Source organism: Apteryx mantelli, chromosome 10 (assembly GCF_036417845.1).
Source record: "Apteryx mantelli isolate bAptMan1 chromosome 10, bAptMan1.hap1, whole genome shotgun sequence".
NCBI lineage: Eukaryota > Metazoa > Chordata > Aves > Apterygiformes > Apterygidae > Apteryx > Apteryx mantelli.
In genome coordinates this window covers 15,534,344-15,559,749 of record NC_089987.1, presented here as the reverse complement: position 1 = coordinate 15,559,749, position 25,406 = coordinate 15,534,344, and the positions used below count along the sequence as shown (strand labels likewise).

The window sequence follows — 25,406 nt, the reverse complement described above, 5'->3', positions numbered from 1 at the left end:
CTTGGTCTAATTTTTCTCATTTTAAAAACAATTTGTCTTTAGCAAACAGGATTTCTGATTTTGCAGATATCAAGCTGACAGTTGTTTTTCTCTTTGACAGATGGGGATGGACAAAGTGAACATTTATTACCGGTCTGTGAAGATCCTAAATGTCAGAAAAGTGCCATCTACTTATCTAAGCTAGGAATGGATCAGGTATTTTGAGTTTGGAATTGTAAAGGTAAAGGAAAATACCATGTTTACATAGGATCAGAAACAATATGAGAAAGGAAAATGATTTTTCAGGATGGCGGTGAAAAATAAACTTTCTCACCTGTAATGATAGACTGTAAGAGAGTTTTTCTTTAGATCTATCTAAATTGTTTTTGGTGGAAAAAGTTAAATATATAGGATTCTGTACAGTCAATAATTATACTTGAGAAAACTATGGACACTTCCAATAAGTCTTTTTCTTGCAATGCAAAATGTTGCATTTTAAGCAGCATAGCTGTCCTAGCACTAGATCAAAAATAAGTTTGTGATGAAGAGCTGGAAACAGATTTAGTGAATACAAATAAGCTTCTTTTGACTTAGTTTAAATTAGGGAGCTGTCTTATAGTAAAAAATTAAAAAAAAAAAAAAATTCAAGGTTGACTAGCCCACACATCTCACCCCCCGTTTTTGCTATACCTTTGATAGTTATTAGTTAAATACGTTTTCCAAGTACCAAGTTTCTGGGCTCAAATACCATTTTTAAGCATTTCATGTTTAAAAAATGTTTTTAACTATAGGGCTGTATTTCCAACCAGGTATACAAAGACTAACTTATAGTATGTATCTTCAGAATTGGACTTCAATTAAACTACTTTACCATCTTTTGTTGAAGAAACTTCTACTTGTTTTGAGAGACACAGTGGTAATTTATGAAATAGACTAGTAGATACTCATGTATTTTAAGCATATGCTGATCTATTTAAGTATTTATAGTGCCCTGCATTATTATGAAGTTGCACTTTAAAACAAGTTAACCTAAGAGCTGTTTGGTGTTTTAATAAATGTTTTAATAAATTCATATTCAGCAATTCAAACCTAAAGCTAAAGGTGATCTAAAAAGCCATTGCGTATAACAGACAGTTGCACCCACTGTAGTATACTTACAAAAATCTGTAATGTATACCATACATTTTTCTAATCTTCTTGTGCATTATTGGTTATTCCTTTAGTGACAAATTAAAAGTAGAGATTTCAGCATAAATAGAATTCTATCTGATCTATATTTCAGAATTTATGGGTAAAATTATTATATGTCCAAGGAACAGTACATACTTTGGTAAGGTGCTTGTTATAAGGGTCTGCAGACCACATTTATGGTGAAGATCTTTTGTTTTAGAGAGTCAGATTTCTAGAGCACAGGGTATAGCATACTTCTCTAGTAGCAAGAAAAATCACTCTGTAGTGGAAAGCAAAGCACACAGTTACCAGGAAGTTAGGGCAATATGAGTAGGGTGGAATATGCCATCAGTGGAAGAAAGAGTAAGTAACACTAGATCTGGTGATATGTCTCTTTCAGCCTCTATTTTTATAAATACGTATTTTCCTGGGCATGTTGATTTTCACATTGATTGCCTCTATTCCTTGTTCACAAGGAATGTATTATAGTATTGCTGGATACACAGTGTTATGATAGGGTTTGGTTTATATGTCATGGACTTTATGTAAAGTAAATAGATGCTTAATTTATGATATTTACGTTACTTTCTGGTCAAAGGGGGGAACAATGACTTTTGTTGAGTGTCTCTTGTTCATTATCTCACTGTAATTTGCTGCTTACATCTCTCTTTTGAGTAAATGGGGAAGAACTTAGCATGAGTGCTCTTACGTCTTAAGACAATTGTCCATTTATTAAAGCTCTAAATTTAATTCCTTACTGTTGATAATATATGAAGTGAAAGACATCTGCGTTTTTCTACTCAAATCAGTTCTCAGTGAAAGTAAATTCATTATGAAAATCAACCACGCACGAACCTCATGGACCACTGTAAGATACAAAGCTGTTATTTAAGAGTAGTGGGTGATTGGCATTGGGCTAAAGACAAGCTACACTGTCTGTTGTTCATGACATGCTTCTAGAAGAAGCAATGTGGTAACAGTAGAGGATGGTGTGGGTCAATTGGCAGATATCACTGTGTTGCCAAAGACAAGTCTTTTATTTTAACCTGTTTTGAAGTGACATTGTATGTAGACAGTTTTTCTGTTCCTTCATTATGTCATGTGTTGATAGAGGTTAACTATTGAATTACTAGCTCATTAGATTTTTAACATACCACTTTTGATATTCTCATTACTATATTTAGTTCATCTGCTTAGCAACTTCAGTGTGTAATTTTAATTTTATAATAATTTCCAAGATAATGACATTTAATGAATTAAAAATCAGCTGGCCAATGTTAGCATCTTATTTTTAAAAGTGCACAATCTAAAAGATTCTCATTCTGCTAGAAGAACATATTTAAAAGTATTGAGTCACCTAGAAACTTTAAAACAATTTTCCCTGCATATTTTTAGAATGACTTTTTAAAAGTCATTTTCAAAGCAAATTAAAAATGACAATATCAAATTGCATTCACTTATTCTGGCCTTACCTTTTTCAAGGATTATATCTAGCACATTCTTCTCTTCTACTCTTAGACTGGTCTAAAAGAGATGGAGTTGTTTCTTGTAAAGCATTTATCTTTTCCATTCTGAGATAGTGGAAAATAGCAATTTCTTCATTCGTGTCTCTGCAGTTTCTTCTGCATGTTGTACATTTCCTTCAGAGAGAAAGAACCTTCCTTCAGGAGACTCAGAGTCCTCACTGCCCATATTCATTTGAAAGTGCTGTGTTTTTATTTCATTTAATTTGATCGTCTGTGAAATCAAATTACCTAACTTCTGAGTTTTGATTAAACAAGTTAATCTTCATGAGAGATGATAAACTTCATGTGAAAACAGGCTGCAACCAGTTTCTGTGTTCATTTAATCAGTTTAACAATTTGAAGGAAGAAATAATGAGCAATTGTGGGCGCAGTGTGTTTCAGCCAGGCGATGGTATCCCTTGTGGAACAGCTAGATATTTAGACAAAATGTGCAGGAAATTGAGAGATTGGAAGTCCAATACAGAAAAAGTTGTTGATGTTATATATCCATTATCTCTGTTCAGTTTTTGGTGCAGAGGTATTTTTTTTGGCGGGTGAAACCAAATGAACAACAGTTAACGCAGTTGCATGATGGTGTATGGTGCATGGGCATGAAATGCCTAACGACTGGGCATGTGCATGTATAGAATTTGTAGTTCTGAACAATTGCTCGGAGGAGAGGCTTTGGGGGGATGTCAGTTATGGATATATGTTGGCAAGCTTTGGATTTGTTGTTCTGATGGGATCTCGTTTTGTTTGATGTCTGTCAGTCTGCAGTATATTTACTTTTTATGATATCTTTGGCACAGTTGGCTGGTTACTTGAAAGCCAAGCAGATCTAAGAGAATTATTTCAAGGATTAACTTCTTTCAGCATAGGTTTTGATTTATTTAATGATTTAATTTTTATAGGTATTAGAAATTAGTCTCAGCTGTTTTCTTTCTTTGGATGATGAGGCCAAAGTAAAGGCCAAAGAAGAACATGTGAGTGATTTAAGGAGATACAGTCCTACTAAAACTTTAAAAAAAAGTGAATGTTTCCATAGCAACAGAAGAACTGCCATCAGACCTGAAATAGAATCCCATATGCTGTTTCTGGTTGTGGCTAGTGTTAGGTGAATTTAAGGAAATTTGAGGTGTCCTGCAATAGCTATGAACTAATCTGCCAGCTGGTTTAGATTTCATCTAGATTCTGATCTTGAGTTCTCCCCAAGTCTTGTTTTAAAGTCCCTGGTAACGTTTACTGTAGCAACTCTGGATATTGTGATATTCTTAGAGATGGCTAATCTTCTTTTAATTCTTTCTAATATTAAGTATGGTTTTTCTTCCATTTGCTTCCTGAGGTAAACAGCATCACTTTGGTCTCTTCATCTGAGAGTTTCTGCGTGTGCTTGACAGTCCTTACAGCCTGCCTTGACAGCAGGAAGGCTGCAGTTCCGCTGCATTCCTCTTGCAGGTCTAGGAAGTCTAGATGCGCAGAACCGGGCAGCGCGTCCTACAGCAAACCGCGGGTCTCTGGGGCATCGTTCGCTAGGCTAGCGATGCATCTGGCAGCACTGATGAGCTGCTGTAGTTGGTCACTGCAAGCAGGTTTTCCTAATGCCTCTATAACATCTTAAAAAGGGAGCGGGGGGGAAATTGCTGTTGCTGTAATTTTCATAAGTCCCATATTCTGCAAGATCCTCTCATCATCTCTGGGTTGTTAGTCTTTCTCAGAACAGATATGTGACTGTTAGCCATATTCCAGCATCAAAAAAATATGATTTTTCTTCCTTTGGTTACTCTTTTCTTTGTTGTTAAAGCAATATTGGGAGCCCTCTTCTTTTGGGCTTTGAGCATCCATCATATGGTGTAATGTAATCTACTAGGCTTATTTTTATGAGATGGTAGCTACTCAACTATATATGGAATTCAGGTGACCTTCGTATGCCCTGACAACTTAACACATCCTGAAACGACTGCATTTATTCTTCACGTGCAGCTCAGCTGTGACGTGCGTGTGCAGTAGAGAGAGGTCGCGCAGGGCTAAGGCCTCCTGTGGCTGTGGCCAGTTTTCAGGCCACTCTTGACGGTCGTCTGTCTTTAGGATGTGCTAGTGCTTGTGTTAGGAAGGACTGGACACCCCGGCATTGCCAGAAAGGGTGTTGGGCAAGAGCAGGCCACCCGCTTCCAAATGCCGTCTGGCTCCCAGCCTGCTCCCCGCCTCCGTTAGGCGCCGGAGAGCGGGCAGCTGCCTGGCGCGGTCGTCGCGCTTCCTGGGTTTCGGGCCATAGTTCAAAGCTCCGGAGGTGTGTTAGTCCCTGAGTTTTGATTCAAAGACCTGCTAACAGGCCGTAGAGCAGGGGAGCCGCCTTTCCTGAGGGGGTAAGGGTGTGGACCCTGAGAGAAATGAGCCTCGGTTGAGGTAAGTGGGGCTAGTGCAACTGGTTTTAAAATTTTTTCGAGTACCTGAAATCTTTGGCAAAATTAAAAAGATGCTGCGCTGTCACAAGGTGCAAGGGCACCCGCTCTGCTGCCTGCTGGGGAAGATGCTTGAAGTGTTGAGAATGAAACTGCAAACTCTCCAAGAAAAATATTCTTGTTATTTTAGCCTACAAAATCTTTAAAGTAAAAAATAAGTAAAAATATTTGTAGGAATAAATATTTAATGATATTACTGATGCTATGTAATGGAAATTAACAGAGGAAGTGAAGAAGTAATTTTGGGAGATTTCTCTGAATTGTGTGTGTTCATTCAAACTTCTTTTAGGTATACTCGTTCCATTTTACAGTCTTTTTCATCTGAACTAGGTAACAGAAATCATATGATCAGAAGACCCCAAATAGTTTTGTGTGTCCTCATTATATCCACCTATTTGTATCTTACAGTAAAAGAAAACAAAAAACATTTTTGTCCTTTTCCTATTAAAATAGTAGCAGCAAACATGAAGCTTAAAGTAATTGTCTGGGTTATCAAATACAAAAGAAATAGCAGATTTGTAATATTGACAAAGATATTTTCATTTTTTGCCTTCTGTACTGAAATATATGTCCTGAGGCACATGAACAATTAATCTTGCATGCTCTACATTGCATAATACCACTATTTATAATAGAAATAAACAGAGTAAGTTTCCCTGAAAACATGGATTACTTTGTGAACTTAAACTGTCAGAGTAAATTATAGATGATACCAGAGTGTGTTCTGGTCACAGATAAGAGAAGAGTGCTGTTTTGAAATGTTCTGTAACTGTCTTTATATGAAGTCCCACAACTGGTTCAGTACGACATAAATTTTGCTTTGTAGAGTGCACCGGGATGATGCTTAGGAGCAACAGGCAATGGTTCCATTTTGCTCCCTATTGTTTGTATGTCTGCATTTCACTGCAGACCTCTCAGTTGCAAGATTGGTTTTATGAATCATTCTTTGCGTAGAGTAAAAACGGCATGAAAATTTGGATTTACTCCTAAAAATTCATTTTAAATTTAGTTTCTTTAAAACTATGTTACCATATATGGGAACATTTAGAAAATATATGATGGATATAATTGGATATTATTGCAATGACTCTTTGTGTGAATGATACTATGTAAAGTAAAAACTTCATGGTTCTGAATCCAGTGTTTTTCAGAATTACAGTATTTTGCAATAAGAGTGTTTGTCTTCTGACTGACAAATAATTGCTAGGAAATCTATCCCTTTGAAAAATTTCTGTCAGATCAAGAACCTATTTCTTACTTCCCATTTTTTTCCTTAGATTTTTTTCAAGCCTTTGGCAGCTAACAGTAGGCATTAAGATGTTGAAAAATAAAATGATGAAGTATGTTTAATTTCAGCTTTGGATTTTCAGGCATTAGATAATCATCATTAGTGTTGTAGATCATCTTAGCGGCTCAACTGTTGTAATTTATACAAGCAGGCATGCAGGCCATGCAGTGCCTGGCAGAGCTGCTCCAGACTTCTAAGCTGTCTGTGATATCCAGACAGGGTTGACCTTAGTGCGCATTTTCAATAATTCTGCAGGCTGCTGTAACAGGTACGTGGTTGTATGCAATCTCAAGGGACCAGTCAAAGTGTCACACACAATTGCCCCCTGGCAGGAATGTTGTTGATTACTGGATTGTGTTAAGTGAGGGTCTCTCCACATCAAGAAATGATGCTGTCAAGCACTCCCACAACAAAAAACTCTCTCTTTGATAGTCAGCTTCATAGTCCTTTTGAACTTCTGGAGAGATGTAAAGAGTAACCCTGTATTCTAGGGAAGAGGTTTTACTGGGCTGCAAATGAAATGCAGTGTAATTTATAATCAGGAGCTGTGTTACCTGCTTTGTGCAAGGATCTTATTCTCATTCCTGAAATAGCTAAATTAAGGCTTGGATGAGAGACATTTAAGACGGTGTTAAGTGCTGTTGAGGTTGGTGATAGCAATCCTTTAGGACGGCACCCGTCAGTCCTTTTGAAGGCATTGTCTGCTAGTTGATAGATAAAATTACCTCTGGCTTTAAAAATGCCACTGAATTTGTCTGTAGCATTGAAATGTTAACCCTGATACTTCAGCTTCATACCAACTTGTGAAATTAGTTTGATTTTAATTAAGATAAATTCCTATTTAGCACCTCTGCAGCACTCTGTGGAAAGTAAGTGCAGATACATTTTATTTCTTGTCCTGGAGAAATTACACTCTGCACTTCCTTTATACTTTCAAATTAATACTGGAATATTCACTTCTTATCTAGCAGTTCAGTATCTTGTGCTGCTGGGTGGGGATTTGGAGGGTAGAGGCTGAAGCTCTTGAACTTCTAAATATCCATAAATCATAGAATCATTCAAGTTGAAAAGGATCTCAGGAGGTCCAATTTCCCGCTTTAAGCAAAGTCAACACTGAATTCAGACCATGTTGTTTGGGGTTTTGTTGTTAAGGATTTTGAAAACCTTCAAGGATAGGTATTCTGCAATCTCTCTGGGCCCCTCTCCCAGTGCTTAATTACCCTCATAGCGATTTTTTTTCCCTTTATACAGTTGGAACATTCCTTGTTCCAATCTGTGACCATGGTCCCTTGTTCTTCTGCCGTGCATTATACCTGTCTGAGTAGAGACCCTGGCTCTGTCTTCTCGGTTACTTCCTTAGGGTAGTAGAAGGCTGCTATTAGGTCCCACCCAAGCCTTCTGTTCTCTCCTCTTCTGTATCCCTCAGCCTCTCCTTGTAGTTCATAAGCAACAGCCTGACCATCTCAGGGACCCTCCGCTGGACTCACTTGGGCTTATTGACATCTTTCTTGTATTGTGGGACCCAAAACTGGACAAGGTATCCAGATGCAGACTAACGAGCAGAATAAAGAGGAATAATCACTTGCCTCAATGAGCAGGAGCATTGCCAGCAGATACAGTGCAGTGCGCTGCTAGCTTTCATTGCTGCCAGGGCGCACACTGACTCAGGTTTAGCCTACTGGCCGGCAGGACCCCCCAGATCCTTCTTAGTAGAGCTGCTCCCCAGCTGGTCAGTCTCCAGGCTGTACCATTGCAGAGGTTTACTCCCAAGCGCGAGACTTTGCATTTGTCATTGCTGAATTTTATGAGGTTTCTGTTTGCCTATTTTTGCCTTTCTAGGTCCCGTCTGAATGGCGGTCCTGTCCCCAAGCATACTGATTGCACCCCCCACTCTGGTGTTGTCCACAGGTTTAATGAGGGTGCATCACAACTTCTCCTCCAGGCCTTTAATGCCTCCTGTTGCTTGCAATTCCAAGAAAAGCAAAGGGACTCAGGAGCTCAAGGCCTGATAGTTCGGGTTTGCCTACACTTAAAAATTAATACAGACTCCAGGCAATGTGAATTTCAGTGAAGCTGTTCTGGAATAACCATACACTGAACATACTCCAGAACACAAGTGCTTTATTCTTATAACCCTATCTATTCGTTCTGTTCTGGAAAAACTTACTGCATAGGAAAGACTGCAAATGAGATTTTTCATTTGATGACATAATTAGGAAATAATCCTTATTTTTTAAAGTTACGTCCTCTTCGGAAGTTTGTAAATGATTAGGAATCCTGATGCAGCATAGAATAGTCAGCTGTTTTAAATAGAGTTGGATACTTTTGATAAATTAATTTCCTTACCTAGCTGTTCTTTTTGTTTTCTTTTACAGTGGATTCCAGTCTTGCAAGACTTCAGAAATAAAGACACACTCTGGGGCTTTGTACCATATGAAAATGACAGATCTTCAACAGCAGATTCATTTCCGATTACACTTCACATTGGAGATTACAATATGGATGGCTACCCAGATGCTCTTGCTATACTAAAGAACACATCTGGAAGGTAGAGTATATATAAATCTATAAATAAAGACTATCAAATGGATATTCAAGCATCAGTCATACAAATTACTAATTTTAGAGTATCTTGCTCATCTTTGTCAAGTGAACAAGGTCTTTGATCCCTGCTAAATGTTTTTCTTTTAAAAAGCTATGCATTTAAATGGTATATTCAGAATGCATAATTATATAGGCTCAGACTGTGATTCCTGGTGGAGAATTGCCTAGAGGAGTATGAAGTACCATTTTGGGCTTCTCTTCTTGACCACAGGAGCTGATTCTCCCTTTCCCAACCAACCAGTGATTTTATATTGTCCAACTGTAATTGAATAAACTTTTCTCCTGAAAAAATATTAGCTTTAAACTGGGATAACAGTTCTGCATGGGACAATATAAGAAAAACTTCAGGAATGCACACAGGTTATTTGTGAATACCTACGATTTTTTCCTTACCTTGCATTTCTATAATATGGTATTTTCTCCTACTCATGAGATGCTGTGACACATGCTTTACCAGCTACTCAGTTTTTTTTAGTTAGCACTGAGTAGTGAATTCATTTTTTTTTGGTGCATGTAAAGTTTACCACAGGTATGCATATACTGTGTTCAAAGGCTCTCCTTGCCATTACTTCACTTTAGGTGTAGAAGTTTAAAATGTTTTATTCTGTATATTGTCCATGTCACAACTATTGGTTTCTTCTCTTTTCAGCTTTATTTTCCTTTTTTGTTTTCAATACTTTTCCTTCTTTTTTTTTTATTTGCAATTGTTCAGTTTTCTGTTTTTATCCAACTTTTTTCTTGCCTATGAAATAGGGTTTTTTTTCTTTCTTTTGAGTGCCTCCAACTCAGTTCTATTTATACTGCACTATTGAACTGTACCTTGATGAAATCCATTTCTTTTTCTGGTGACTGTACATTTCTTGGGTTCCTTGCTGTGTGAATACCCCATATGTTTGTTCTTTTCCTGATTTCATCTTGGTTTCAAGGTGTCTAGTGAAGATACTTTGTGGACTTTTCATTACCTTTCTTTGTTTTCTCCTTTTTATTCATTCATCTAGATATTTCATCTGCTTTCTTGTCATCAGAAGAAAATGGCAGCACCTGTCAGTGCTGCTACATTTTGGTCTTGATGAGCTGGAATTTCTGAAAGTTTTTGAGCAGTCTTGCCAGTTACTTCCTTCTATGGAAGGTGAAGCAATCGGCCATTCAAAGATGAAATCTTGAGTTTTAGAAATGGTTATCTGATGTCACGTATGCTTAAGTGCTCAAAACATAACTCAGCCAGTTTGTTCTGTGACTTTCACAGGAATGGATGTCCAGTTCACATCCAGTAGCTGAGATTCACCTGGTATTAAGTGGTTCATAATCGTTCATGATTTACTGTAGCTGAGACAGTAAAATTAGGTTGTGCTCATGGATGTTTCTGGAAATCAATTTGGCCTTTTTGTCTTTGTGACTTCTAGCATATATTAAAAAGGGATGTTTGTGTCAATGGCAAAGAGTTTGTATTTTTGCAAGATACAGGGGAGGAGATTCTCTTTTAGGGAGCACCTGCAGTAAAGCCTATGGTGACTATGTCTGAAGACAGTTCTTCCAACTTTAGCTTATTAAATTTGCTGTCTTAATCTCACTGCATCTCTACAATCACTGACCTACTCAAAATCTGTTATCTAGGTCGCAGCCAGGAATTACGCATGCTGTCACTGGAATAGATGCCATAGTGTTCAACAACTTAGAAGGGAAATAAACATTTCATAGTGTAATTTTTCTCCTCCTTTTCTTCATGGTTTGTCTTCCCTGCACTTTGTCTTGCCCCAGCCTGGTGTTAGGCAGGGGAGGGCATGTATACTATTATACATCAAGGTGTATTATACATCACGTAACAGGTGACTGGATTAGGCGCAGGCCTGTGCTGTGCTGTTCTGCACATACTGCTTGGCCACAGGATGAACTTAGCCTGCTAATCATAAAGGAGAAGCCCGTAAGGCAGCTCCTACGTTGCCCTGGTTATTACGCCACCTTGTCTTTTTCTTGAACTGAAGCTGCATGTTCTCATGTGAACTTTTGCTTGGCAGTAAAAATGATGAATAGAATTGGTTTACTTCTAAGAAAATCCTTTAAGAGCTCTAAAGACCATAATGCTGGTGACCTGCAGAACGGGTAGGATCTGCACACCATTCCGAGGCTGGACTAGAGGTCAGTCTGATGCTGTGCAACTCGGGGTTCCCAACATCTGAAGGGACATGAGATTATCTGTGCTATTCCCTTTTTCCTTCTTATGTTATCTCCAATAAAAGGTATTTTAATCAATACCTTATGGAGTCTGAGTGCCTTTCTTACTGGGATCAATAATGAACAATTGCACAGTGTCCTACAGGGCAAAATAAGTCAAGTCTTTTATACCGGTTGATTTAGTGTCTGCTATCTGCCATCTCTGTGGTATTTCAAATGAACTTGGGTGCAAGTTCATGGTTGGAATTAATACTCAGTGAGGATAAGAACTGAAGAGCTCACTTTGGTGCTTAAAACAGTATATAGACAGAATTTAGATGCTTACATCCAAGAAATCAATCCAGATCCTCTAGTGGTTGCCAACACCTGAGTCACTCATGGACATTCTGGGGTTAAGGAATTCTTTAGATACTGATACATACCCCAAAAAATGACCCAGTTTGGAGAGCTACATGTTTGCATTCTGCCTACGCGATGTTGTGATTCAGAGGCAAGGCGGTGAGCAGCTGAGCTCTGCCACTGCACCTCTGAGCTTTCGCAGAACTAGCCCAGCAGCCGCTTTTATTCAAATACAGCGGAGGAGAAGGAGGAGATGCTGCTGCTGCCCAGAACTTGCATAGGTGAAGCTGGAGCACTCAGGCCTTAAATGTCAGGCTTTTGTACTTGGTAGCCTCTTTTCTCTGCTGGAAGTTTGTTTGCATCTTCTGTTCAGCAGGCCTTGAATAAAGACTGTAAATAGTCTGGAGAGCAGACTAGAACCAAGGTCTTTCCTTTTCCACTGAAATACTATAACATCTAAATTACAAAATTGTTCTCTTTGTTTGTACTTAAGCCCACAAATCCTGTGTTTTCAGCTCTACTGTAGGCTGTCTTCTATGTCTGTATCCTGATGGCTAGGACACTTTAGGACTTTATTTATGAAGTCCATACACATAGGTGTATGGACTTCAGATTTTTTTTTTTTAAGTTATTTTATCCTTCAAAATTATTAGGGGCCTCTCTCCTCTGGTTGGTATATAATTATGACAATGTAATAATATCTAAAGGCTTTATATGGTTTATAAATACTTACTCCTAAAAAAGCCTAGAAAGTTACCTACCTCTTGTTGCAATGAATTACTGTGATACATGTGTTTTAATTCTCCTTACTTCTGAAATTGTTTGTTCAATTGGATGTGTTTTAAACTTATTTGGAAGCTTGATTTCAAAGTTATACGTAGCCAGTCATAAGGCCTGAAAGTGCTGCCATATGATTTGACAGGCTGTAAAAGGGGAATTCAGAGAGCTGAAGAAGCCTAGGGGGGCAGGGGGGAAAAGAGGATCTAAACTAAGAGTTAAGAAATACATTGCATGTTAACGCTGTATTTTTCTAGTATTATTTGTAGAAAAGTAATGTAAACAGACTCCTAGTACTTTTGGATGGGAATGAAAATCACATTTTTAGCACCTACTTTCAAATGTCACTTTCACAGTAATATTAAATCATTGTTTCTGAGAGACTTAAGCAAATACTTCTCTTTAAAATCTGTAACTGGGTCATAGAGTCCAGAGAATTAAAACAGTGTGGAAATTAAATTAAAAGCCCTTCTTAGATTAGAGCAAATAAAAATGAAAACCTTATTTAACTGATTTTAAGCACTTCTGGATCAAGCTATTTATTTCCTTCTCTGAAGCTTTTCATACTACATCTACAGATCTAATTTCAGTGATTGATTACTGTGATTAGATGACAAAAGCATTTTTGTGCACTCTTGGCCTCAATCTGTGCTAAAGGCTAGGAAGTCTAGCTTCTAATTGCTATCTCTAACTTAAAGGAGGCAGAAAGCATTTTATTCATCTGAAAATATACTGATCTATGATAATGGAAGAATACAATTAAAATCAATTATATGCTTTTAACATAATGTTGGAAATGTTCTCAGATCAAGTTTTTAAAACTCCCTACAAGACACTGAAGTAGATTATTTTAAGAATGACTTTGGTCTACTGTCCTTTCAGGTGAATAAGTTAGAGAAATGATGAATTATATTCTTATATAATATATTCTTATAACTGCATTAATACCAGACTGTTTAATCTCCTGCCATGTCCTGTTAATTTTGATTAAAAGCTTGAAATATACTGAGAGCATGGATGAATTCCTTATTAACAACAACAACCACAAAAGGAATCTCACTTGTACTTGCAAGTGTGGTGGGTTTGAATCCAGACTATAAATACTAATAAGTGAAGACACTAAATTCTCAGTGTATTCCTACATGTGTATCTACCTATTATGAATTCTTTTAACTTCTGACTTAAGTCAAAACCTGCATATTAGAATGCCAGTCCACAGATTTTTCTTCTGGCTACATAAGTATATGAATTTTTCTTCCCTCTAGTTATGACTGAATTAGAAATTTTGTAAGTATGTAGAATAATAATAGCTAAAGGAATTTTATCAGTAGTTAGTTTTTGGTTCATCTCTGCTTACTATCTTATCTAAATGTATTCATTTTTCGCACTTTGGTTTTAAGTAGACGGTGGTAACATTGAAAAGTGTAAGTACTGCATATGAGTCTATACACTTTTTGCCTATCTTTTTGCCACCTGTTCGGATGAAATAAGTTTTGCTTAACCACTTCTTTTCCAGATTAGATGCCAGTAATTGCCATCTGGTATTGCAAACGTAATCTAAGGAAGTATGTTTTCAGTGAGGTTTTTGTTCAGAACGAATGCTTAGACTAGTCAAATAAAGTAACAGTATACTTTGAAATATAGTACCTTTCTGACACTGGTGACAAGCGACAGTAAAGACTGAAAGTTGGAGCTCAACAAGAACTGAATATGAGCAACAGAATGAAAAACTTGGAGTATAATATACTTTGAGAAAATACCAGTTTTCATGGTATTCACACTTAGTTTTAAAATAATATATATGTTTTAATCCTTTGCACAGCTCCACTTGAAATTATTTTTATTTGGCAGAATTATTTCTTCCTAAGTCATTGTTACTCGTGATTTGTCATAAGGCAGGTTGGATAAAGGGCTTCTTTAAAATTTTAGGACTGAGAAGCAACCTCTGATTGAGCAAATCTAAAAGACAGAGGCCAATTCAATGATCCTGAATGTCTGCAGCGAGATACTAGTCATTTAGCTGTTCCAGCAGTCACTGTAAATTAAATGACAGAAAACTGACAGAATATAAGATGTATGAAATTAAGCAGTAAATATTTAATTCTAATCACAAAGCAGTATGTTAAAATAAAACTCAGGTAAATATATCTTCACTGTTTCTTTGGCTTTAAGCTTTGCTTGTAGCAATGCAGCCTTATAAGTTTAGCTTTGCTGCACATACAGCCTACGGTCAGAAGGTTCCAGGCCAGGAAATAACTCTACGCTTTCTTGAGCGTTACTAAGAAGTTCCTTGGGATAAAGTCGTGCAGATGGCACGCAGATGAGTGCCACTGTGTGCGGATCGGTGCGAGTACTGCAATACTGATAGTGCCACGCGTGGCACGTTGCGGGTGACGTGCTGCTCTGCGTCCCGAGTTCTTTTGCCTCGTGGACTTGCATCGCTCAGCCTCTTCTCGCTATTTCAGCTAAATTGTTTTATATCGACTGCCACACATTTGTGTAACACGTGAACATTGATTTAATCTGTTATCATTGTAATGTAGCCTGTCTTCATGCGTTTTCCGAGAACCTTCCAGGGACACGGTTTTGCCGTTTTTAAGGCTATCTGTGTAGATTTTCATTGTTACAGGTAGATTTGTTTGGATGGTGTGAACCTTCACAACGTCGTTCAAAATCATAGGAAGGTCACAGACTTGCTGTTGGTAATTGTAGGATGAAGCAGAAATAAAACATGGAGGTGGATATTCTGATTCTGGTGACACATGTGAGTTAAAGCCATAAATAATGTAAGGACTCAACTGGCAGCTTGTAGGCCAAATCCAAACCTCTGGAGTGTTTTCCCTGAAGGAAGCGAAGGGCCAACGAGGCCAAGGGCGGATAGCTTCTCCTTCTGCAGCAGCGAGGCTCCGGGCCGCGGCGCCGCAGCCTGCCCTGGAGCGAGGCGCTGCCCCCCTGCCGAGGGGTGCCCGCCGGGGGGACGCCTCTCGCGGAGCCCCCGCAGCGGTGGCCAGAGGCGTGCAATGCCCCAAAGCTGCCAAGGCTTGCTCTGCACCTCCAGATGTCTTCGGTGTCTGTTTTCCATTAGTTTTCCTTGTTCGTGTAAGCAAAGTCTGAAATCTTTTACTAATATTTTATTCCAGTGTTTGGTTTGGTTTTTATTTTGTATCAAGTCAAGTGGGAATCGCTTGACTGTGCACATGGAAAGACTAAGTTTTTGCGCCCAGACAGCCAGTCAGGATAGCTGCAGTTTTCAGTGCAACTTGAACGTAGCTCACCTTAAAAACAAGGTGGCATTTTAAAACACTAAAGCTGCTTATATACAGGTATGTCTGGAAGGCTACAAGTACCTTGTATTTTATGTGCATGTATTTTGGGGGTAAACCTGAAGACCGATCCCCACCCCCCAAATTAGCACTTTTTCCCTCTATTTAGAAGTTGCGGTGTGAGTGCCTTTTTTTTTTTTTTTAAGCTATTTAATTATTCAGAAATTATTTCCGAGTGTTGCAGATAAGGACATGGTTATGAATATGTATAAATTATCTTGTATATCAACAAATAATGGTCTGAATACATGAGGAAAAAAGTCATGTTTACTCATTTTGAGTCAAAGAGAAGGAGGAAATCTTTGCACATGAGTAAATGTAGTAGTAGAAACATGTTTTCAGCAGAAACAACTGATATTTCAACAGCGTTAGCTGACTAATGCTAACAAATTAGCAAATTAACCAATTCACATGCTAACATCAGGATATATCTTTCAAAATTTTGAATAAGCTAGCAAGATTAGGCCAGGAATGTGAGAAAATGAAGAATTGCATATGAATAACTAGAGAGTTGAAGACAAGGTTGTAAGTTAGTTTCTTACTATAAATACTGTTCATTTTTAAAAGGGGGAACAGGACGATGGTGGGGGACACACCTGCGTTATCCTCTCAGGCTACAGCACTTGTTTCGAAGCCACATGCCTAATAAGATCCTGATGCTCCTAATTGTGCTTTCCAAAGATGCTTTTAGAGGAAATGAAAGGAATTGAGTGCTGTACAGAATTTAAAATAATTCAAAGCCATCAATAAAATACATGCCAGGGAATTACTTCTGGAACTGGGAGGAGAAAAGGCTCCGCTTTAAATTATAAAGCTAATGCAGCCAGCATGTGAGCTGGAAGAACAAAGCTACGTGCTTCCCGCCCGGTGCTGCATTTGTGTAAGTTCCACTTCGAAACTCTTCTCTAAAAAGAGCTTAATATTGCAGTTCAAGCTTAAACCTTGTTTCAGCTCATATTTCTCACCAATAGTAATAGTTTTCTTTCACTTTAGGAATTCATTATTTTTATGTTTGCTACCCTGCAAATTCTTGATTTTGTTATTGTAAGGAATAACACTGACTCTTAAGCAGCTTTTAAACTTTATATGACTTTTCACGGTGGTGAAGTTAAACCTATGTGTATGTGTTTGTAGGTATGGTTAACATTTATAGCACAACTTTTGAGCTGTTAATTTTACAGGCAAGTTTGTATTGCTGTTTCAGAAAGGACTCTCTGGATACCAATCAGTATTAGTATGAAATGAAGTTTCCCGGTGAAATGACTTTTCCAAGCAGATGGTGCACGCTAGCAGACTTCCAGCCCTGTTCTCGTTAGGGGTTCTGCAGAACTCTGCTGCTCTGTCACAGCAGACGCTACCTCCGTCAATTTATTTTATTTTATTTTATTTTATTTTATTTTATTTTATTTTATTTTATTTTTCCCCCCTTCCCTCTACCAGATAGCTCTCCTATTGTACGCTTCTCAGTCTTCAGCATCTATTTAGGGCTTAGTGTTGGGTTTGTTTTGTGTTTTTTTTTCTTGTTGCCTGTCTTGTGTTTCTTTTGTTGATGCAGAAGGGTGAAGAAAAGTGGTGTTTACCACTTTTATTAGTATCTCCCTCTTTTCTCATGATGCAGTTGATGTTATGCTATTGTTTGTCCATTCTGTGATGTTTTGAAAGTCAATAAATGCACGCTACCAAGGAAAGGAAATTAAAAAATTACTGTAGTAAATAATCTTCTTGTGTCTAACCATCCATAAGGCTTATAGTTTAGACTTGAATTGTAATTTTTATGTACAGTATAATGTGAACTTGAAAATCAAGTGTTTTGTAAATAATTAGCATGTAGTCTTTTCTAGCTATTAAAAAAAATGAAATTAAAGAAAGCATCTGTCTAAAATTTCCTCCAAGTTTAAAAAAAAATGCAAGTGGTGTATGACATGATGAAGAAGAGAAATTGAAACAATGTGCTTAGCTCAAATTGTCACCTTACCTCGTAGTTGTTTAATGATACTAGTATAATACATAAAATACATAAATTGAATGGGAACATTTAATAATTTTGAGTTATGGTTATATGTTCTCAGATTTTGATAATAAAATGTCTTAAATATTGTAGATTGCTTAATTTGCTTTTGGCTGGACATTAATTCAATATATTGCTGCTTCTAACAGTGAAACAGTAAAAGTGGGTCGTTATAAAACTTTCAATCAAATATAGAACATAGGAGGAAAATAAAGGCCTCATTTGTATATTTTGCACAGAAGCTCAAGAAGTGTGATTATAAGGTTTTGAAGGAAGTGTCAAAACATCCCTTTTTACTTTTGACGCGTTTTACACAGAGCAAACTCCTACCTTATTTCTCCACTGTCGCCTCGGCAGTGGAAAGGCAAACTGATTTACTGGAGCGTCAGAAAGGGGGGTTTTCTCGGGTAGTGTTGTGCCCTTCTCCAACTCTTTCTCAGATGGATGCAGCAGAAGTATGAATAGCGTGGGATACAGTTCTTATTAGCAGCAAATTATCTGAGATATACCACAGAAACATAGACCTAAACCCAGAAGCTTTCCTCAAGAGAAATGCTGGAGTCACTTCAGTGCGTGTGTGGTGGTGGCGGCGGGGGGACTCCATCCTGGAAGCCTCAGAGGCCGTAAAGATACGGAAAAACAGCTTGTTGTTACCCTGCGCAAGGCCGGTGTGTTCAAGGTCGTGATGCAGAAGGGCGCTGATGGTTGCCGCTGGTCCCGACGCGCTTCGGCAGCACCAGGAGCGGGGCTGCGCGCGCGGGCTCCCCGGCCGGCCCGGGAAGCGAGGGCGGACGCGGGCCGTCCTCGCCGCGGCAGCCGTGAGTCCGAGCGCGCTCCCAGCTCAGCAGCGGAGACCTGCCAAGGCGTCCGACTCCCCATCGGTGAAGTCCGGAAGGTTTTCAGGGTTCTGGTGAGAGGGGAGATTGTACGGTTTCAGGGACGATGTGTGATGCGAGGAGCCCTCAAGCTGTGCAGCTGCATCCTGCGCCACTCGTCTGGGTCTCCCACTGACCCGCAGGCGCCTATTAATTACCTTCTTTAGAAGGGGGATTTTTGCTACGTTAGAGCTGGTGCTCGGTTGGTTTCTTGTTTCAGTAGCAGAGCCTTTCTCCCTGTCTGTTTGTTATACGTCAGCAAACATGTAATTTGGTTTGTCGTGTCTTATTTTTGCTGCGGTGGTAGATATTTTTTTGCTTTGAAACAGTGGAAAAACATACTGATCGAGATTTGGTTTAACCTTAAATTTGTGCAAGAAAAAAATCATGTGTAAGAGAATTTATTAATGGAGATTATGTGGGGAGAGATTGTCATAAAATAATGAAAATGCACTGTCACTTTTTAGGTAGTATTTAAGCTGAGGCACCATGGAGGGATTAAGAAAATGGCAGATAAATGCACTTGTCCCAGAATAAAGTAAGAATATGTTGTGTCTTTTGAGTAGATGGTTAATGAAATGATTCCTGCTGATTTGGACCCATTTATTTAGCGTATTCATTGGTTTAAATCAAGCGTTACATACTGGCTGTAATTCTGCCTGCAAAGTTAATGTAAGTGCTCATGGATTTAAAGTATCTGGTGGCTGCTAGCTTTGTTTATATGATACTTAACTTCAGTAGGCTCAAATTATTTATTACAATATTTTTGTAATGCCTATTACTTAGACCTCTTAAAGGGAATAATGTTATCTGTTGTTTTACATGTATGTTTTACAGCAATCAGCAAGCATTTTTACTAGAAAATGTCCCATGCAATAACGTGAGCTGCAAGAGTGTACGTCGTATGTTTAAAGTTTATTGGGAGCTCTCGGATCTAAATCAAATCAAGGACGCGGTGGTAGCAACCTTCTTTGACATATACGAAGATGTAAGTTCAGCTCTTTCCTGCAGTAAGCAGCCTCTCTCTTGCTGTGGCCAGGGGCTGCTGCCAGTGCAGGAGCAGCGGTGCGCGGCCACCTTGCAGCAGCGCCGGCCGCAGCGCGCGGGGCAGGTGGTGCCGGCACCTGGGGGATTCCTGGTCGTGCACGAGAGGCTTCCTGGGAGGTGGCAGCCGGCAGCAGCACGTCCCGCGTGGGAAGCAAAGCGTGGCCACCTTCGTTCGCCCCTCCTGAGCTGCCCTCTTCAGCAAGGAATTGGACCTGGTGCGTTGTCCCGTTTAGCCGCGGGTGGAGCGCTCTGTCGGAAATGGCCATAGATTACTATCCCTTGAAAGGTAGTCGGATTAGTAGTAGAGGTGCGAGCTTTGCCACACACGCTATTTTCTTTAATCTAGGAGAATTTGTTTGCTGGATTTAGATGTTATTTAGAGTAAACCTGCATTCTAATTTTTTTTCCTCTTTCTCTCCCTCAGGGCATCTTGGATATCATTGTATTAAGCAAAGGCTTCAATAAAGACTTCACTATACATACATTAAAAAATAACTTTGAAGCAGATGCCTATTTTGTTAAAGTTATTGGTAAGTGATCACCATAAAATCAAGTCAAAATAGGACTTTGAGAGGAATGTGAATATTTGACTTTCTATGCATGATAACACCATAATATTCTGTGTATGATAATGCTAGAAAAGAAAAAACATAGCAAGGAAAACATTAGGGATTGCAGAAGTCTGCAACATTATGCAACATGTCTGTTTTCAAAGTCATTTTTGTTTTCAAAGCTTTTTCTGGAGTTTTATTTTAGTGTACTTACTTAAATTCAAAGTAATTCTGCCAACTATTTTCAATATTCTAGCTGTTTTTAATGTCAGTTTTGACCACCAGGTCTTTTTAAATAAGTGTTCATTGTCTCTGGGTGTTTTTGACTTTACAAGAAGGCGTGGAGTCTTTCACTGTCAACTAGAGGCAATTTAAATCTTTCCTTTCATGCTGGAGCTTTCCTTCCCCCCGTCAGCATCCTAGCAAAACTCCAAAGACAGATGTTAGGTCTCAAAAACTCATCTCTCAGCTGGCTTCTGAAGGAAAAATGAGAATTATCAAGTGTCTAAAAATGTGAGCTACAAGGAAAGAGCAATGGAACTGAGTTATTCAGCCTAAAAGAGAAATGTAAGGAAGATCCAAGTCCTCAGGACACGATGAGTTTCTGCAAAGATGGAGGACGTGTTTTGCATGTCCGTGCAGGATAGGAAAGAAAGTAACAAAGTTAAATTACACAGGGTAAATAGTAAGAATAATATCTTAAATGATGGATTATGAAGTACTAACGTAAATTTTCTGGGGAAGCTGCAGAGTTACCAATGTTAGAAATTCTTACAAATAGGTTAAGAAATGATGTAGTATTTGTAATTATTTTTGAGAGAAAGGGTTGAACTAGATGATCTCTTGAGGTCCCTTCAAACCCTGATATGATTCTGTGAATCTTCTGTACAACATATTATGTGAGGAGATAAATGCAGATAATGTTGTCAATATAAAAATGCTATTATATCTATGTGTACCTGTCTTTCAACTTTTACATTTTTGATTTTTCATGTTTGATAATATTTGGGTTTGGAGGAAGATTAGCTCATTAATCCCTAATCAGAGAAAAATATAATCATGCTTACACACACGCTATGATTATACCAAAAGAAACCAGAAGAAATTTCAGCAATATGGACTTGAATGAAAATGTTTTGTTTGTCCACAATGGCTGCCTTTTTCTCTTGCCTATTTTCAGAAAGAGAGGCAAGAAACAACAGCCAAGTGCACTTGCTTTCATCTGCACCGTGAGTGGTTGCAGTATTTTCTTTCTGGCAGAGACTTCTGTCAGTTCCCAATACGTCTGTCATCTCAAGCCCACTTACTGTGATTCTTGTCCTAATCATCTGGAAATGTCATCTAGTGCAAAACAGGCTGGTTTCATTTCAGTGCCCTTTTGCGTGCTGCGTATTTTGCTTATTCTCCATGATCTGTTCCCAGAGCCAGTTTGTTTCCATGTGTGAGTCAGTTTGTTGTTTGCAGCCCTAAAACACCGCATGGCACAAAACACATCTTACCATAAAAGCTTGTAATGGCAATTAATATGGCACGGGTGTGGGAATCAATTAGAGCCTTGGTTTACAAGGCTAGAGTTAGATTTCGATATTTGTGATTGAGAGTAATTAGGCCTTGAACTTGCCCTACCGTGTTCTGACAGACTGCAAAGGTATTGAACTTGAGAGCTCTTTGCCTGTCTGTCTTCCTTGAGTTTGAGAGGTAATAACTCTAAGTGAGCTCATGAGGAAAAAAATAAACAAGAACAACTGGATGTTCACCTTGGAAAAATTGTATTTGCTTTCATGTTAGTTATATGCACGTAATCCTTCTTACACTGATACTGTGCACGTTGTAACAGAACTGCAGCTGCTACTGGGGGCTGGTGCATTTATTACTTTCTCCTTAGTCAGGGCTTTATTCTTACCTTAATAGACTGTAATAGTGTGTCATGCTGATGGAAGCCTCCTTTTAAATAATTCTGTTATTGTATTTGGGTAGTGTAATTCACATGAGCATGCTGAAAACCTTCTAGAAAAAAACCTATACTTTACAAAGCTGTATTAGAGTGATAATTGTGTGATATATTGATAGGGAAAGGAGCAATTTGCAACATGTTTTTTCATTCACTCAGTATACATATAACTTAAAAATCAGAGCAAACTTTTTTTTGGCACCCTTTCAGGGTTTGAGTATTTTTACATATATAGAAGCCCCAGAAAATGGGAATTAATGAGTGGTCTAAAAACATTTTTTACTGTAATAAGGGGGAGAGCATTTCTAACAAAAAATGCTTTCTGCCAGTTGGTGTGTCATTAAATGCATTGCCATTTATTTGGCATATGGACAATGAGAGCAGTTTTGCTCATTACAACTAATGTCAAATGTACTTGATCAGAATATTTGTTCCAGTACTGAAATGGAGCAGTAAATTGCAGTGTACGGTTCTGCATTAAAATGGGAAGAGTCTATGTCCAGTGGCATGTACACCTGTCTAATGTATAAAATATAGTTTGTAGCTCAAAAATTCTATCTGTAGATACCAACATAGTCTTCAAATTGTGCTTTGTCACCCCTTTATCTTACCTGTCCAGATATTTTTGATCCTTTTTTGGACTTTATAAAAATAGTAGATTTTTCTGTATTTGGAAGTCTCAACATTTTTAAATTGTAAACAAAAATGAGAACAGGGAATCATGGCGATTATTAAGATTTGCACAGAAAACGTTAGCAACGTTCCTTCACTGGAAGAGTGCTACCTGTGACTCGAGTAGGGAGCGACCTCTGCTGAGAATATTGCCCTGCCAACATCCTCCGTGCACCGCTGGGTACCTGAACCTCCGTGGACTCTTACAAGAGCCTTTGCAGCAGTGGCTTTAGCAGCTGCCGGGTGAGCTGCCGCGGCCTGGCCCGGCACTCAGCCCTCGGCCGCAGCGCTGGCACCTCGTGCCGCGGTGATGTCCATTCGTCACTGTTGCTCTATAAAGCCTGCTTTCCCAGGTTGGGGTTTTTTCCCTTCTTGTGGCTTTCGCTGGGGCTGCTGCTCAACCCGACTGTTGGCATTCGATGTCTGAGTGTTGTAAGACATTGCATCAGAATGACACGTTAGTATTTTTTGCCCCCCCCCCCTTTTTTAGGCATTTTAGTACTGATGTTTTAATTTTAACATTTAATGTGACAGGGTGTTCTGGGTTATGGAATAGATGGTTTTCATTGTCCCTCATTTAGCTGATTACAAATAAGCATTTAACAGATTTCTGTAATGTAACTGGTTTTTCAAACTAAGTTTTAAAACATGTAATTAAACAACTGTTATAGGCAGTATGTGTTAAGCACCATTATACACATCTGCTTATAATACTTTAGAATTTGTAGAATAAATAGATAATGGGATTTTTTCACAGTTTATTACAACTTTTAAAAATTGCTTTAAATCAACTTTTAGAACTATAACTTATATATAAGAAAAAGCCATTACTAACCTTTTTACCAATTAAAACAGTGAAGTTGAATCTCTACCAAGTATTTATTCATTGATAGAAATGAAGGATAATGAATAAAGTGTGGTGCACTATTTCTAACATATGTTTTCATTTGGATTTTTTTAACTGGCAAATCTCCCCTTTTGAAGCTGGTTAACCAAATAGGTGTGATAAAACAGCGAGTAGCTGATTGTTTTCAACAAAACAGTATACTTCAAAGACATTAGGAATTCTTTTATACATTAACATAAGTCATATAGTAGTAATTTTTGTATGTATTTTAATGGCTACGTGACACTTAATAAACTTGAATAGATTTCAGAGGTAGTACTTGAAAAATGGCTTGTTAATGTAAACACTGTAAACTAAATTTTTGTTTTTCCACAGTTCTCAGTGGCCTCTGTTCTAATGACTGCCCTCGGAAAATAACAGTAAGTATAACTATAACTTCACATTGCTATTTAGCTTCAAAGCAGGCTGGGGCCCAGTTATACTGAGAGCTGTCCATGTAACTGAGACAGCTCCTCCTGGAGGAACGTGTCGCCCAAACCAGGCACGGCCCCGTTCGGCGCAGTCTGAAGCCCCAATCGTCTTCTAGCTGCCTGCTCAGAGATGAAACCAATGGACTGATCCCGCAGCAACATCTTGTACCTAGCATCACAGGGGCCGCGATGCACCAGCTACTAGAAGGACCTGTGTAAACCCACCAGAGCGCCCACTGCCCAGCCGGCCACGTCTGCTCTGGGCCGTCGCAAAGGCCAGGCCAAACCAGTGTGGCGGATTCAGCCACAGGCTGCCGGGTCACCGCTTCTGGGCGGCCCAGAGCACACAGCAATGCACAGGAGGTGGGTGCAGGAAGGGAAAGGGAGAGAGACTTAATTCTGATGATTCTGCAGATTAACCACATATAAATGTGGTTATTGGAATTATCTCCAGATCCCTCGGCCCACCCACCAAGCCATCAGTTAACAACTTACTCTGTTCACAGTAAAAGTTGGCCTAAAAGAAGAATTTAGAGAAATCAAAACTAGTAATTGCACTTCAGCTCTGCTACCGTATGAAATTTCATTTTGATTTGGAAATGCAAAAACTGTTTCAAATGGGACCAACTTTTTCTTCAAGCCTATTTTAAGACATAAGGTTTCATTTTTGATATTATAAGCAGGTTTGATGATATTATTAGCTTAACTGGAAAACTAAAGAGAAGGTTTCAAAGGAAAAAAAGTAAACTTTCACAACAGATGCTGGTGAGCACTTCATTATCAAAATCATTGAAATATTACTGCCTTCTCTGTAAGTGAGACTGTCAGAAAGTGTCAGGATGTATGTTTGTCAGAATACAGCCAGTTGGCAAAAAAAAAAAAAATCCAAAATTTCACCTCATTTATTCATCTTTCATGGATCTGCATTAACATCGTCTTTGCTGTCTCCTTACCTTCCATTCTGGCCATTATTATGTTCCCGGCTTTGATCTTGCATCTCATCATCACTTCTATGGTTTACAAATTACCATTTTTCTGAAGTATAGTGTGAAATGTGTCATCATCTCTTCTTTTTAGTGTCATTTCTGCAACTGATGTGAAAGATCTTTTTCTGGATTGGATGCCCTCATATCAACATGGAAAAATAAAACTTTCTTGAAAATCTTTTCTTCTAACTGCTTCCCTTCCCCTCCCACCATACGAGATACTTGTGGGGGGTTTGTTGTTGTTTCCTTCCCTCAATCTTCCTTACGTAAATTTGTTATGGTTCATTGCTCAGTAATCCACAACTCCCTTTGATTCCCCCCCCCTCCCATAATCGTACTTTGGTTAAACATGTTTTCTCCCTCAAAAGAAATTATTTAGAATA

The 25,406-nt window shown here is 38.6% G+C and overlaps 1 protein-coding gene across 2 annotated transcripts in view; it reads left to right on the top strand.

Moving 5' to 3' along the window:
- The window catches only part of ITFG1 (integrin alpha FG-GAP repeat containing 1), a 107,151-nt gene that overhangs the window by 57,060 nt on the left and 24,685 nt on the right, over positions 1–25,406 (top strand). For both annotated transcript variants that reach the window (XR_010885292.1, XM_067302546.1), the window contains exons 9-13: positions 101–195; positions 8,777–8,949; positions 19,337–19,487; positions 19,971–20,076; positions 23,943–23,986. Coding sequence is in view for 1 of the 2 variants with exons in the window: in XM_067302546.1 (XP_067158647.1) it covers positions 101–195; positions 8,777–8,949; positions 19,337–19,487; positions 19,971–20,076; positions 23,943–23,986 (569 nt within the window). In the remaining variant the exon portion in view is untranslated. The remainder of the gene's footprint in view (positions 1–100; positions 196–8,776; positions 8,950–19,336; positions 19,488–19,970; positions 20,077–23,942; positions 23,987–25,406) is intronic.